This window comes from Lemur catta, chromosome 3 (genome assembly GCF_020740605.2).
Source record: "Lemur catta isolate mLemCat1 chromosome 3, mLemCat1.pri, whole genome shotgun sequence".
In the NCBI taxonomy this organism is placed as follows: Eukaryota; Metazoa; Chordata; class Mammalia; order Primates; family Lemuridae; genus Lemur; species Lemur catta.
Window position 1 is genome coordinate 118,622,982 of NC_059130.1, and position 14,345 is coordinate 118,637,326.

The 14,345-nt window shown below is 55.8% G+C and overlaps 1 protein-coding gene across 5 annotated transcripts; it reads left to right on the top strand.

The window, feature by feature from the left end:
- The first annotated feature begins 29 nt into the window (after window positions 1-29).
- Window positions 30-13,934, top strand: MTHFR (methylenetetrahydrofolate reductase). 5 transcript variants are annotated; one of them, XM_045546121.1, is made up of 12 exons: window positions 30-91; window positions 2,845-3,154; window positions 4,274-4,512; window positions 5,317-5,427; window positions 8,205-8,398; window positions 9,076-9,326; window positions 9,541-9,675; window positions 9,881-10,061; window positions 10,340-10,522; window positions 11,372-11,473; window positions 12,386-12,505; window positions 12,856-13,934. In XM_045546121.1, exons 2-12 carry the CDS (start codon window positions 2,853-2,855, stop codon window positions 13,072-13,074), a joined length of 2,037 nt encoding a protein of 678 aa, XP_045402077.1. In that variant the 5' UTR covers window positions 30-91; window positions 2,845-2,852; the 3' UTR covers window positions 13,075-13,934. The 5 variants fall into 5 exon arrangements, with proteins under 5 accessions (XP_045402077.1, XP_045402078.1, XP_045402079.1 ...); XM_045546122.1 differs by having other exon boundaries at window positions 36-91; window positions 2,909-3,154; XM_045546123.1 differs by lacking the exon at window positions 30-91 and adding an exon at window positions 290-648 and having other exon boundaries at window positions 2,909-3,154.
- The last annotated feature ends 411 nt before the right edge of the window (window positions 13,935-14,345 follow it).

The following is a 14,345-nucleotide window of genomic DNA, read 5'->3' on the forward strand; positions in this document are numbered from 1 at the left end:
ACCTGCGCCACACCCCGCCCCCACGCGTCCCCACCGCCGTCCCACCGCTGCGACGGGCGAGCGAGCGTTCTGAGTCACCCGGTACCGGAGGGTGAGTGACGGCGAGGCCGGGGATCGCCGGGGTGGGAGCCGGCGAACACTCATCCGGGGGCGGGCACTTGCTTGTGGGCGGGGATCGCTGGAGGCCGGCCCGCCCCTTTATTTGGGGGGGCTCCCGCCCCTCCGCGCACCCCTCGCGAGACTACTGTAACCATTTCCCGCCTGCCCCCCCTGCAATGCTGCCACCCCCCCCAGCGACCCCCACCTCTCCGACGAAGACTCCTTTGCGGCCCCCTGCCTGGAATGAGGGGCCGCGGGGATGAAGGGTCCTGAGCCTGGGGTGGACATCCAGACTCCTGGACCGGCCTGGGCCCGCGCCCGGCTGGTGTCCCAGTGACCTGGTGATTCAATTCCCGGCCCTCCGGGCACCCGAGCACCGAAGAGGCTTTTGGCTCCAACCCTTTAAGCCCGCTTCCCCGGCGAGCACCTGGAGACGGGCGGTGGGCCGCTGGCACTGCCGTCCCGGTGCCCACTGCGTCCGGGTGCGCACGGCTGTCCACCGGGACCCTTCCGGGAGGGTGGGCTTAATATCCTGGTGTTTGGCACAGTGTAAGTAAGTGCTCAGTAAATGGCAGAGGGTTATTTTGAGAACGCCGTGACAGCGCCTGGCCCGTTGGTGCTCAGCGAGTGTTGGCTGTTATTACTGTGTGCCAAGCACGGGGCGTACCACAGGCAGCTTACGGGTCCTGGTTTCAGGGAACTGGTGGGCAGAGGGGAGACAAACAGGTTAGCCCACAGTTAAAACCCAGGGGGCTGTGGGAGCCCGGCATAAAATGGATAAATGGTGGGTGTTGGTTAAGGGAAGGCGTAATAATACGACACGTGTCTGGCACATACTAGGAATGCAGTGTTTTTGAAGAGCAGAGTTTGCAGGTGGTTCAGCCTCCTCCCCCGCTCTAGGGTTTGTTCCAGCAGGCAGTAATGAGGCACTCCTCCAATGCAGGAGAAAGGCCAGCCTGCTGCTCTCACCATTGGCCCCCTTCCTCGCTCCCCACCACCATCCTCACTGGAAATCTGGAGTTTTAGGTCAGAGTCAAAACCAGTATCCTAGTAGGAGAAAGCGTTGGCACAAGGGTTCTTAGTCGGGAATCTGCCTTGACCTTGGATGCAGCCCTGTGTATTCTGTGTTCTGTGTGCTCATGTATGTTTCAGGGGAGAGGAGCAGTGATTTCAGCTGATTCTCAAAAAGAGTCTAGAACCCCAGATGGTTAAGTCCACGGGTCTAATGGTGGACATTTCCTGAAAGGAATGAACCTGACCTGGTCATTCCTCTGTTGCACCATGTCACCACACATTGATTTTGACTACTGTGCATTTGCCGTTACTGTGCAAGAGTAGTGTTTTGTTTCATTTTTAAGTATTTGTCTTATTTCCTCCACCAAACTGCCAAATGGCACTGCACACTCTGTTGGCCTGCCTGTGGTTGCCATGGTGGCTCTGCAGTCACCATGATTCCTTTTTTTTTTTTTTTTTTGAGACAGAGTCTCGTTCTGTTGCCCAGGCTAGAATGCCGTGGCGTTAGCCTAGCTCACAGCAACCTCAAACTCCTGGTCTCAAGTGATCCTCCTGCCTCAGCCTCCCGAGTAGCTAGGATTATAGGTGCACGCCACCACACCCAGCTAATTTTTTTATTTTTAGTAGAGATGGGGGTCTCACTCTTGCTCAGGCTGCTCTCAAACTTCTCCCCTCAAGGGATCCTCCCACCTCAGCTTCCTAGAGTGCTAGGATTACAGGCGTGAGCCACCAAGCACAGCCAATTCCTTTTTTTTTTTTTTAAGAGATAGATCTGTCTGTGTTGCCAAGGCTGGCCTTGAACTTCTGGATTCAAGTGATCCTTCTTCCTCAGCCTCCCGAGGTCACCATGATTTCAGTGATGTGTATAAGGAGAGCAGGCTGCAAGGCTGGCACAGATGGGTCAGCCTTTGTTCTGAGTTGGACATGAATTCGTGCCCTTGCTGAACTTGGATCTGGCTACTTTTGGAACACAGCCAGTTTCAAGTTCTAACCCACAACACAGTCTTGTTGGAGTAGGATGAACTCAGAAGAAATTTGACTGCAAAGTTAAACTCTCACCCCTTCTTTCCTGCACACAAACTGTTCCAAGTAACAGGAGATGTCCAGGCAGGGCCAGCCAGAGCGAGCTATTCCTTCTTTGGAGAGTGACCCAGTGGCCGTGAACGTCTGTTGGCCTCATCTCCACCAACCCCTGGAGACTCAGCCCTAGTCCTCCTCCTTCCATCTGCCGCTTCCGACTAGAGCCCCAGCCCTCCCTCTTCTGCCTGGAAACCTTGCCCCCGCCCCCTTGCTCGGCTCAAGGCTCTTCCTTTGTCAAAGCTCCACCCAGTTGTACACACCCGCTGGGGAAGGTTCCTCTGTTCCCTCCCCACTCAGTCTGGGTCTGAGCTGACAGAGATGGACCATCGAAAAGCCAAGGTCCTCCCAGCTGTGCACCACTGCCCCTCCCTAGGAATGCGGGCCTCCGAGGCCGGCAGCATGAGATTCTCTGTACCACCTTCCATCAGGTAGCTGTCACTGAGGATTCATGGACAGAAGGAGCATGTTTCGGTGCTGGGTGGGGGCTACCTCGCATGCAAGGAGCCAGGAAGCAGTGGAGGGCAAGGCTTTGAGTGAGGCAGCACAGACAGCTGTGCCGCATGGAGCCACTGGGCGGGGGCAGTGTCACCTTCCCCTTACTGGCCTTCCTGCGTGGAAATGCAGCGTCTCTCACTTGAACCTGCTACTCAGGTGCCTCAATGTGCCTGGGGCTTGGCTGCCTGCCCCCTGATGCTCCCTGCCCCACCCCGTGCAGCAGGAACCCGGCCATGGTGAATGAGGCCAGAGGGAGTGGCGGCCTCAACCCCCACTCAGAGGGCAGCAGCAGTGGCAGCGAGAATTCCAAAGATAGTTCGAGATGTTCCACGCCGGGCCTGGACCCCGAGCGGCATGAGAAACTCCGGGAGAAGATGAGGCGGAGGATAGAATCTGGTGACAAGTGGTTCTCCTTGGAATTCTTCCCTCCTCGAACTGCTCAAGGAGCTGTCAACCTCATCTCAAGGTAAACTGATGCTAGTTACGGTGGGAAGGGGTGGCAGGGAAGTGAACTGTCAGCCCTGCAGCTGGGCTGCACTTTAACCCGGTAGGAAAAGCAGCCAGAGGAGGGCAGGCAAGAGAAGGCTGAGTAGGTCATTTGATCTGCAGCTTCTCAGTTGTTTGTAAGAGTCCCTCTGCAGCATTGAGTATTTTTAGACACACTCTTCAATGGGTTAAAAATGTTGATTCTCTCAAACTGTATTCTTTGGCGGAACTTGGGGTTGGATCACGAGTACGTTTAGGAAGTCACAAAGCAAGGAGAATGTTAGAGAATGTTTTCAGCAAGTTAGGAATTTGGATTATGCCTCTTGAAATCTAAAAATGCCAACTGAATTATGTTAACACTGCAGTTCCTTTTTAAAAGTTTATGCCTTTTACTGTTTGTATTTCTCATGTGTCGCTCCCAAGGTTTTGAAGTTTAAAGGCATAAGGATGTTTACACTGTGTAACTTGTAACAAAAGTACTCGTGCCCATCCAGGCTTTTGAGTCTCGTTCAGGAACTTGGCGTTGGGCTGCTGCCGAGGCTGGGAGGCAGCACGGGAGGCATTTGTGTCTGCTGCCCCTCTCTTTCCTGTTCCTGGAATGAGCCTGTGCTTGGCAGTCTGAGGATTTCCCTAACCCTTGACCATTAAGATGTCTTAACTCACCTGAGATAATAAATGTGCAAGCACTGTGAAAAGTCTGCAGTGCTGCTCTCACTCCCAGTGGTGGGATGGCTGCTACCAGTACTTATTATCTCTGTAATAATAGTGACTGTAATAGCACCTCCCTTGCACTGAATCTTCACTGTGTGTGTACCAGGCAGCGTCCTAAGTACTGTGGAGCCAGCTATCATCATATCCTCACGGTGTTATTGTGGAGTAGGTACTGATATCTGCCACATTTTATAAATGAGGAAACTGAGCTCCGAGAGAGTAATTTACCCAAGATTGCATAGCTATAAGTAGCCAAGCCAGGATATGAAGGCAGGTTGGTTTGACTCCAGCTTCCACGTTATGCTTTTCTAACTCCTGGGCCCCCTGGGAAGGTGGTGAGGGATGGTGTTTCCCCTGGACCCTCTCTTCAGAAAGAAATTCCCTACAGATTTGACCGGATGGCAGCAGGTGGCCCCCTCTTCATAGATGTGACCTGGCATCCCGCAGGGGACCCCGGCTCAGACAAGGAGACCTCCTCCATGATGATTGCCAGCACTGCTGTGAACTACTGTGGTCTGGAAACCATCCTGCACATGACCTGCTGCTGTCAGAGCCAGGAAGAGATCACGGGCCATCTGCACAAAGCCAAGCAGCTGGGCCTGAAGAACATCTTGGCGCTGAGGGGAGGTGTGGAGCCAGCACTCCCCTAGGCTCAGGGTTCTGGCTTTCCCCAAGGCCTCTCCTGCCCCTGGAGTGGTCCTTTACTTTTCCTGGAGTCCCACGCTGAGCATGGTCCCATCCCTGCCAGTAGCATCGGGAGGCATCGTGGGTAGTGAGTCTACCGTGCGCACCCACCGCACAGAGGGAGCCACCTCTTCCACCTCTTGACCCTGACGTGGAAGTTCAGTCGGGAATGCAGGCAGCGCCCGATAACCCTCGGCCCTGGCTACACAGCTTCTTCATCGATCGCTGGCTGCACCCAGCACTTGGCCCAACCAGAGTGCAGCTGGAGTGAGAATGGCTGGTGCCTCTGGTACCTGCTGTCATCGGGCCACCCAAGAGTGGGAGGAGGGAGCCTGATGGGTGGGATGCTGTGGCCCCGTGCCCCCCACCAGCAGCCCACTTCTCACTTGAGATGAGTAGCAAATTCTCCCAGGAGGCAGGAGCTCTGTGGCCATGGGAGAGCGAGCGTGCCCAGGTGTAAGCAGGGAGGAGGTCCCAAATCCTCCGGGCTCAGTGAAGAGCAGCAACTGTGTCCCGTTCCCACCGCTAGCACGGGACCCACACAGAGTTGGCACTCAGGAAATATTTGACAGGTGGGCTGCCCTCTTCCCTCCTGCTATTTACCAAATGCTGTGCCAAACCTAAACAATATGAAGTCCCTGCCTTCCAGGAACTCACAGTCCCATTGTAGGCGTAGGTAGAGGAAACAGAAAGGCTCTCTGAAGGTTGGGCAAGACCCAGTGACTATGACCTCCATCAACCCTGCAGACCCCACCGGTGACCACTGGACAGAGGAGGAAGGAGGTTTCAACTACGCGGTGGACCTGGTGAAGCACATCCGAAATGAGTTTGGTGACTACTTTGACATCTGTGTGGCAGGTGAGTGGCTGGAGCATCCCGGTGGGGGCAACAGAGAGGGGAAGGCTGAGATGCCCAGAGAGTCTGCTAGAATTCCGTTTGGGACACAGCGATCGAGCGCACCCGTGGGCCTGAGCCTGTGCTGGATGAGGGACGTGCACAGGGGGACTACCCAATGTCTTTGTTCTCCTTCCATCACACACTACCCGTCCAGGCCTGCTGCCACCCCCTAAGTTTTTATTCTTCTACCTTGTCATGCTCATAGCCTGCTTCCCAACCCTGTTCTTTTTTTTAAAAAGGAAGATGGATATTTATTAAGATGACTCCAGGGGGCAGGGAACCCAAAGTCATGAAATGGCCTCAGACCTGACTAGGCACTGGAAGCTGTCAGAAACCCAGGCCCTGCCTCATTCTCTCTGGGGCCACAGGGTCCCCCATTTGTTCTTCTTGCGGCATATCTGCTCTGTGCTGCTTCCGGCAGACCTGATGTCTATATTCTTCCACACACATGATGTGGCCAGTTCTAGCCAGTAGCCCTGACTGACTGACAGGTCTCAGTGTCCATTCCAAATTCCCAGGAGAGAGAATGGGCCGGCTCAAATCTGGTTCCATTGGCTACAGCCAGGAGGCCAGGTTCACCTGGCACAAATGGATGGAATGGCCTTTCCTCCTACTCTCGATGCTGAAGCTGGGATTAGACCTTCACCTTCTCAGACAGGGCTCAGGTACGGTGAGGCAGTGTGTGCCAGGGACACAGGAGGTCCCTAGATTGACTTGACACACCTAAGAATGACAGTTTTTCTCAAATCTGGGGGGGAAGTCTTGTCATTTTTATATTAAAACAACCATGGAGGGCCAGGTGCAGTGGCTCATGCCTATGATCCTAGCACTTTGGGAGGCCAATGTGGGAGGATCACTTGAGGCCAGGAGTTTGAGACCAGTCTGAGTAAGAGCGAGACCTTGTCTCTACAAAAACTTAAAAAATAAGCTGGAGGTGTTGCCACAAGCCTATAGTCCCAGCTATTCGGGAGGCTGAGGCAGGAGGATCACTGGAGCCCAGGAGTTTGAGGTTGCAGTGAGCTATGATGATGCACTACAGCCTTGTCAACAGAGTGCGACTCTGTCTCAGAAAAAAAAAAAGCTACATTATGGAGTAGTGTCTCAAGTGATCTGAATTTAAAAAAAAAAAAAAAAGTGGAGCTTCAAGAAAATTAACTTGTGGGTGACTTTGGCCTTGTCCCCAGGGCCCCCATCTACATACCTACTCTTTTGTCAACAGGGTGTTTTAAATGCTCAGTCTGGGAAGCACAGATCAAGAGTCAGGAGCAGAACAGGCATTTCCCGCTGTGCAAATTGTCATCGCTGTGCGGCCACGATCCAGTCAGTTAATTGCGGATGTGCACACGTGCGCCAGTGATGGGTGCTAGGTGAGCAGGATTGAACCAGCAAAGCTGTGAGCTCACAGTTGCTGAATGGTTTTGTGCTTTGCTTGTCATAAAGTGGCTAACAGAGAAGGTCAGTGGATTGGAAAGCACCCAGATGGCCATGGTAGAGAATATAGTAAACTGAGCAAAACCCACATGTAATCACATGCTAGATTCATTTGGCAATATTTAGGTTTTATAGCTGTACAGTTTTAGCTATTAAAAAGCTCCTTTGTTTCTGAAATTCCTACTGGAAAAATACCTTTGTTATTAAAACTGTAAGATTCTGGTGCTTAATCCCCCATCCCCTTACCCCTTGAAACAATAGCTTTTATATCCATTTTTGATGACTCAGGGTTTCTTAAGAATGGAACTGCCTTATCACAGCAAAGCAGCTTGGCCTCCCAACCGCCCGGCTCTCAGGTCTGCGCCCTGCCTGGCCCAGGATCCCGCCCTGGGTTGGACCAAGGAAACCAGTGCTCTCCGTGCAGTTCCATTAAGGCCTGTGGTCTTCCTGCCTTCCTGGCCTAGCAAGGCTGCTAGTAAGTTTAGTCATTTAGGGGAGTCATAGCGTTCACAGAGCCAGTAAGGAGCCTAGAGGATGTCTGCTCCCCACACCCCCCATCCGAAGTTCTGGAATCCCAGCTTCTGCATCTCCGCATGTGGTCATCCGCTGCCCCAGTGTGTTCAGACCCCAGGGGCTCATGGTCTCTCGGGGTTGCTCGTCCAGTGCTGGGCAGCTCTCTGGAATGGATGCTGGCTCTGCCGTCAGATGCAACACGGAACACGACTGCTAAGCAGCTGGGCTAGCATGGGTCCTTTCCCCGTGACAGACCTCTGGACGTGGGAAAGGGGTTACTGTGTCCTCTCCGTTCCTTTATTCAAGCAAGACATCACTTTCTTCCGTTCTTCCTCGTGTAACTGGGTTTCTAACTATTCACTATCTCAGACCCCTGACTAATTTTAATGTTACAAGAAAAACAATGTTTTAATGCAGCACCTAAAGTCAAGCCCAGTACCCGAAAATGCTGCCTGACCGGTGTGAAACACAGCATTTTCTCTTTCCCTTGGCTGCCAAGTGCAGGCCTGATTTGCCTGGCTGGCTGAGTCAGGACAGCGTGGGGAGTTTGCAGCAATCCACTCCCACTCGTGAGAGGGTGGCTGCCCTCCCACAAGGATCGTCTCCAGGCTCAGGGCACATCATGCGTGAGCCCAGCCACCCACTGTTTCAGCTCTGTGCGTGCCGTGCTGCCGGCAGGTGTGAATCCAGAACCCTGAGACGGAGGACTCCCTGTCCCCAGGCTCTCTGATCTCTTCGTGATTCACCTGGAGCAGGTGGAGGCCAGCCTCTCCTGACTGTCATCCTGTTGGCAGGTTATCCCAAAGGCCACCCTGAAGCAGAGAGCCTTGAGGCCGACCTGAAGTACTTGAAGGAGAAGGTGTCCGCCGGAGCCGATTTCATCATCACGCAGCTGTTCTTTGAGACTGACACGTTCCTACACTTCGTTAAGGCTTGCACCGACATGGGCGTCACCTGCCCCATCCTCCCGGGGATCTTTCCTATTCAGGTGAGGGGCCCAGGAGGGCTCACAGGCCCCACGAAAGTGCTTCCCTGTTGCTTACTAGATTTCCAGTCCGACAGGGCCCCAGTCCCGCACCGCATTGCCTCGCCACCCCCCTGTGGCTGCCTCTGATTTCCCAGAAAACAGCGTCAGTGTCTGTCGAGGGGCTTCTTGTACTTTCGCCTCCTGACAAGCGTCACTGAAAGGGATTATATGTCTCATTATAAATTTAGTCAGATCAGTGTTTCCCAAACCTGGCTGTCATCAGAACCACTTGATAAGCTTTTGTAAAAAATGGATTTCTAGGTCCCACCCCTCAAAGTTCTGGTTCAGTAAATCTGAGATGGGCCCTGGGGATTTGTATTTTACTTCCTGAGATTGACAGTTGATTCTGACAATCAGTGAGGCTTGGGAACGACTGGGTTAGGTGACCACCGTGTTACCAATGGGCACACCTAGGGACTAAAAGGCTGGCTCAGTCCGATGCAGGAGTGCTCACGGGCAGCTGCTCTGCTCTGCGAGAGTGGGGAAAGCAAACGGCCCAGGCAGACTCCTGCAATATGATCTGACTTCCCTGGGTCCTTCTGCATGACGCTGCAGTTGGCCAGGAGGCCTGGCGGAGGATGGACAGGGTGGAAGACAGACTGGCAGCTGACCCCACGGCCCCTGTGTGTCTCGGACAGGGCTATCACTCCCTCCGGCAGCTTGTGAAGCTGTCTAAGCTGGAGGTGCCACAGAAGATCAAGGACGTGATTGAGCCAATCAAAGACAATGATGCTGCCATCCGCAACTATGGCATCGAGCTGGCTGTGAGCCTGTGCCAGGAGCTTCTGGCCAGCGGCTTGGTGCCAGGCCTCCACTTCTACACCCTCAACCGAGAGATGGCCACCACAGAGGTGCTGAAGCGCTTGGGCATGTGGACTGAGGACCCCAGGTGAGGGCGGTGGCCCCGAGAGCCCCAGAGGAAAGTCCTTGCGCAGTACCAGACACAGTGCTGGCCCTTAGCGGTGGCACAGAGGGATGCCTGTGCTGTGGCTGGCTGGCCACACCAAGGGCTCCAGTCTCGGACGGGGTCAGATGGAATGACCCAGGCTCCCTGGGGCTCCCTCTAGCCAGTCCCTTGTCTCTCTGTCTCCATCCTTGCCCAGGCGTCCCCTGCCCTGGGCTGTCAGTGCCCACCCCAAGCGCCGGGAGGAAGATGTACGTCCCATCTTCTGGGCCTCCAGGCCAAGGAGTTACATCTACCGCACCCAGGAGTGGGACGAGTTCCCCAACGGCCGCTGGTGAGGCCTGCAGACGTTCCTTGCAAACATATCCTAGTTCTTAGGAGGAAGGGGCAGAAGGAGTTTGTGTGCTTGTGGTCGAGCCCTGGGGTGGTCAGGGGCAGGATTTACAAGGCTGGCCTCCTGGGCCTGTGGCGACAACTGCCCTCTGTCAGGAGCCCAAGGTCAGGAGTGTACCCTGACCTCCGGGTACCTCCTCTGTCAGGGGCAATTCTTCCTCTCCAGCCTTTGGGGAGCTGAAGGACTACTACCTCTTCTACCTGAAAAGCAAGTCCCCCAAGGAAGAGTTGCTGAAGATGTGGGGGGAGGAGCTGACCAGTGAAGAAAGTGTCTTTGAAGTCTTTGTCCACTACCTCTCGGGAGAGCCAAACCAGAACGGCCATAAAGTGAGTGGTCCTGGGCTGGGTCCCTGGTCCCATCCCCTGCCCTGACTCCAGCTGTGGGCCAGGCCGTGGGGCTGTAACTTCCCCAGCCTGAGTCGCCTCCTCTCCGTGTTGTGGACGTGGCACCGCAGCCAAGGGAGGAGGGTGAGTTGGGAATTCTCCACCTGGAAGGGGCTTGTGGAGGCAAAGACAGGCTGGGTCTCTGGCGAGGACCGTGGGAGGCGAGGACCCAGGGTGTCAGAGCTGACCATCGCTCCAGCCCAGCTCGCTCTGTCCCGCAGGTGACTTGCCTGCCCTGGAATGATGAGCCCTTGGCGGCCGAGACCAGCCTGATGAAGGAGGAGCTGCTCCGAGTGAACCGGCAGGGCATCCTCACCATCAACTCGCAGCCCAACATCAACGGGAAGCCGTCCTCCGACCCCATCGTGGGCTGGGGCCCCAGTGGGGGCTACGTCTTCCAGAAGGTGTGGTCGGCATGCGTAGGGCTACCCCACTTGGCCGACACCCAGGGTTCCCCAGAGATTGGGTCAGAACAGCGTTTCTCTCCCAGGCTGATAATTTTGAGTATCAATGGATCAGAGCAGACGGGAGTTTACACTTGGAATCAGACGGACCTGGGCAGGCAGGTTTTCTCTTCAGCACAATGAGATGTAACGCACATTCTGGGGCTGCAGCTACGCAAAGTGCTTGACACATGGGAAGAACTTGGGAAGCATTCACTAAACAGAGCTGTTGGTACTATACTGAGTTGACACCTTCCTCCTAGAGCTGCTGGACTAACAGCCCGTGGGCTCGGGACCGAGAAGGACCTGGGACTAAGTCCCAGCCCTGCCGCTTTCTGTCAGGGTGGCCGGGTGGAACCTGCTTTTCCTCCTTGTGCCCGCCTTGCAATATTATGAGCATGATAGCAAATCAATTTAAGTAAACCCAGCTTAATCCCCCGTAGGCACTGGTGCTAGAGGAGATGTCACTGTCATTGTCATCACCCAGTCACTGGAGAGCATAGATGTGTCGGACCTGTCCCGTGCCTCACCTTGTCAAACTGGGTGTCTCTGTGCAGCTCCTGCAGTGGTTTCTCCGTGGAGCCGCCCCTGACGGACTGGGAGGTGGCAGACACCCTCACACCGTCCAGACTGAGGCGCCTCTGCACCTGCTGCCTCCCCCCTGCTTACGTGCTGGGCAGCTCCACGATTTGCACTTGATCTGTGTGGGCACCACTGGTCCCGGTGCCTTAGGTGCCCTGCCGTGTGTGTCTGTGAAAAGGTGTCTGGCAGGGAACTGGGGTTGGCATGACAGGCGCCTGTCTCCCACAGGCCTACTTAGAGTTCTTCACTTCCCGAGAGACAGCGGAAGCAATCCTGCAAGTGCTGAAGAAGTACGAGCTGCGGGTTAATTACCACATTGTGGACGTGAAGGTAGGCAGCTCCCGGGAGCACACGGTGCTCAGCACGGCCAGAGCGTGGGCCCGGGGCCACCCACATTTACTCTTCAGTCAGCGATCGCCCAGCACCTAGCCCAGGTTAGCCGTTGCGCAAGACACAGACAGACAAAACCTGGCCCTGCTCTCAAAGAGCGCCCGGCCTAGTGAGGGAGACAAATAAATGGATAATTGCCAGCCAGTGTGATAGGAAAGTCAAGCTCAGTGTGGTATGCTGTAGGATCCAGAGGAGGGACAGCTGGGCGGTTGGAGAAGGCTTTTTGGAGGGGTCATGTGTGTTCTGAATCTTTAAGGACTGAGAGGAGTGGGCCAGCAGGGAGAAGGGCACTCCCAGGAAAGGACAGGGGACGTGCACAGACGTCGAGCCACACGTCTGCAAAGGACAGGGGACGTGCACAGACGTCGAGCCACACATTTGCCAAGAAGCTGGGAAGGGTGGGGGGAGTGTTAAACAGGGGCTCTTGATTGTCCTGCTTGGAATTCGGGTTTTCCCTAAGGGCGAGGGAGCCTTTCTCCAGCAATGGGGTGGCTGGGTTCTGTTTTATTCTAGGCAGATCGCAGTGGGCGGCTGTGCAAATGCTAGGGGCAGGGGAGGCAGCAAAGACTCCCTAGTGGTAACCCAGGGAGGACCCCGGCCCAGCAGCAGGCTGGACGAGAGGGAACAGATCAGAGTTGAATCAACTGGATGTGGGGCAGGTGGGCGCACAGTGAGGAGAAAAGGAGCACCCAGGAGCACCTGTGGGTCCCGGCCTGTGGGCCTAGAAGGTGGGGCAGTGGGGTCTCGGGTAGAGGGTACTGAGTTTAGACAGTCCCTGAGGCTCTCCAGGCACGAGAAGACTGCAGCTGTCCTTGGTCTCGGTCTGCTCTTACCCCTGCCCTGCGCCCCCAGGGTGAAAACATCACCAATGCCCCAGAGCTGCAGCCGAATGCCGTTACTTGGGGCATCTTCCCTGGGCGAGAGATCATCCAGCCCACAGTGGTGGATCCCATCAGCTTCATGTTCTGGAAGGTAAAGAAGCCGGGCGCCAACCTGCCCCAGCCACCTTGAAAACCCCAGGCAGGAAGTCTGGCTGGGTCCCAAGTGTGTGGCTAAAGGCCACACCCCCAGAGCCCGGACTCAGCCCCTGAGACATTCCCTGCACTGACTCGCCAGGGTCAGCCTGTGCACGTGGTGTTTGTGTCTCGGCTGGGGCAGGAAGTAGGCTTATTCTATTCCTGGAAATGTCCTGCTAGGTCGCTCCCTTGGAGCGCTGAGCACATGGAGCCTGACCGGAGGGCAGCCCTGCTAACCTTGCCCGTGTGTGTGTGTGTGTGTGTGTGTGTGTGGGTGTGTGTGTGTGCGCGCGCGCGCATGTGCAGGACGAGGCCTTCGCCCTGTGGATCGAGCAGTGGGGCAAGCTGTACGACGAGGAGTCCCCGTCCCGCATGATCATCCAGTACATCCACGACAACTACTTCCTGGTCAACCTGGTGGACAACGAGTTCCCACTGGACAACTGCCTGTGGCAGGTGGTAGAAGATGCACTTGAGCTTCTCAACAGGCCCACCCAGAGTCAGAGGGAGGCGGAGGCTCCGTGACCCTGTGTCCTGACATCCTGAGCTGGGGGGCACTCGTGTCCTGTGTCCCACCTTCCTCCTTCCTAGTCCTGGTTCTCCCAGGAACCCCACTCCTTTGTTCCTCGCCGAGCCCTGACCTGCACTGCCAGACGTGACGATGGCAGCTGGACTAATGTGAGGCTCCCAGGCTCTGGCTGGACCTTAGCTGGCCCCACATAGGAGCCAGGTGCTCCCTGCACTAGCCAGGAGTGTGTGCTGTGTTGGTGGGTGCACCTGCACCCTGCAGAGGACCACAGTGGGGGGGCACACCACCCTCCCTGAGAAGGAGGGAGACTGGCTGTTGCTAGCTGAGCCCTGGAACCAAGGCAGCCTCTAGGAGCCAGCCTGGTACTCCCAGTGAACGTGCACTTGGGGCCCACGTAATACAGGCAAAGCACACATGGGCAACAGGCGTTGGTGGCATTGTAGAAGAGATGTGGCAAAGGGAAGGTGCTGCACCTTCGCCCCTCCTAGACGTTGGCAACCAGGCCCCACCTGCTTGTGACTGAAGGGGCAAACACTGCCCTGCCTAGTACTTGCCGTCCACAGCACCAGGCCCCTGGATGGGCTTGGGCTGACGCCTAACAATGCAAGTGGCTCTCAAGTCTCCTCCCTGAGAGCTCAGCAGGGCTCCTCCCCTTTCTGCAATGCAGCTTTTTGGAATTGTCTCTGTATTCTGATGGCTCGAGAGAAAAAGCGCCCCCTTAAGGGTCGAAGCAGTCTGACCCCTTCAGCTTGGTGGCAGCCCTGGCCACGGAGGCATCATCTGCCCACTCACTGTCAAAGGCAAAGACGAGGTTCACCTCAGCAGAGGCCCCAGCTCTGCGTGGGGCTGTGCGGCAGCCACGTTTGCTCGGTAGGTTTCTTCCCGCCAGCTGCCCTCCCCTCCACTCAGAAGCTGTCTGCTGGCACGGCTCCCTGGGGCAGTGACTGGCAGGTGCAGATGGGCTGTCCCCTGTCCTGGGTCACTAGTTCAGCAGAAAAGAGGACTGCAGCCAGAATGGGGGTGGGGTGTCCCAGAGCAGCCTGATGGCAGAGGAGGTGGGCACAGTCGCGGGGCTCCCTCTTGGCCGGCTGGGGCAGAAGGGCAGCCTTTCCGAGAGACTGAGCAAGAGAAGCCGCTGGGACTGAGGAGGGCACTTTACTGTCCTCCAGAGCTCCTTGAGCTGTCTGTCCATCACTGTTCTCCCTGGGCATGTGGGGCACAGTTCCTTTTCTGAAAAAGCTGGGCTCAGTTCTGCTTTTTTTATTTT

Excerpts from the sequence above, each read along its gene's own strand:
- MTHFR (XM_045546119.1), top strand. The coding sequence starts at position 2,512 with ATGGACCATCGAAAAGCCAAGGTCCTCCCAGCTGTGCACCACTGCCCC. Across the intron at positions 9,676-9,880 it reads GAGTTCCCCAACGGCCGCTG|GGGCAATTCTTCCTCTCCAG; the intron begins GTGAGGCCTGCA and ends CTCCTCTGTCAG. Across the intron at positions 12,506-12,855 it reads TCAGCTTCATGTTCTGGAAG|GACGAGGCCTTCGCCCTGTG; the intron begins GTAAAGAAGCCG and ends GCGCATGTGCAG.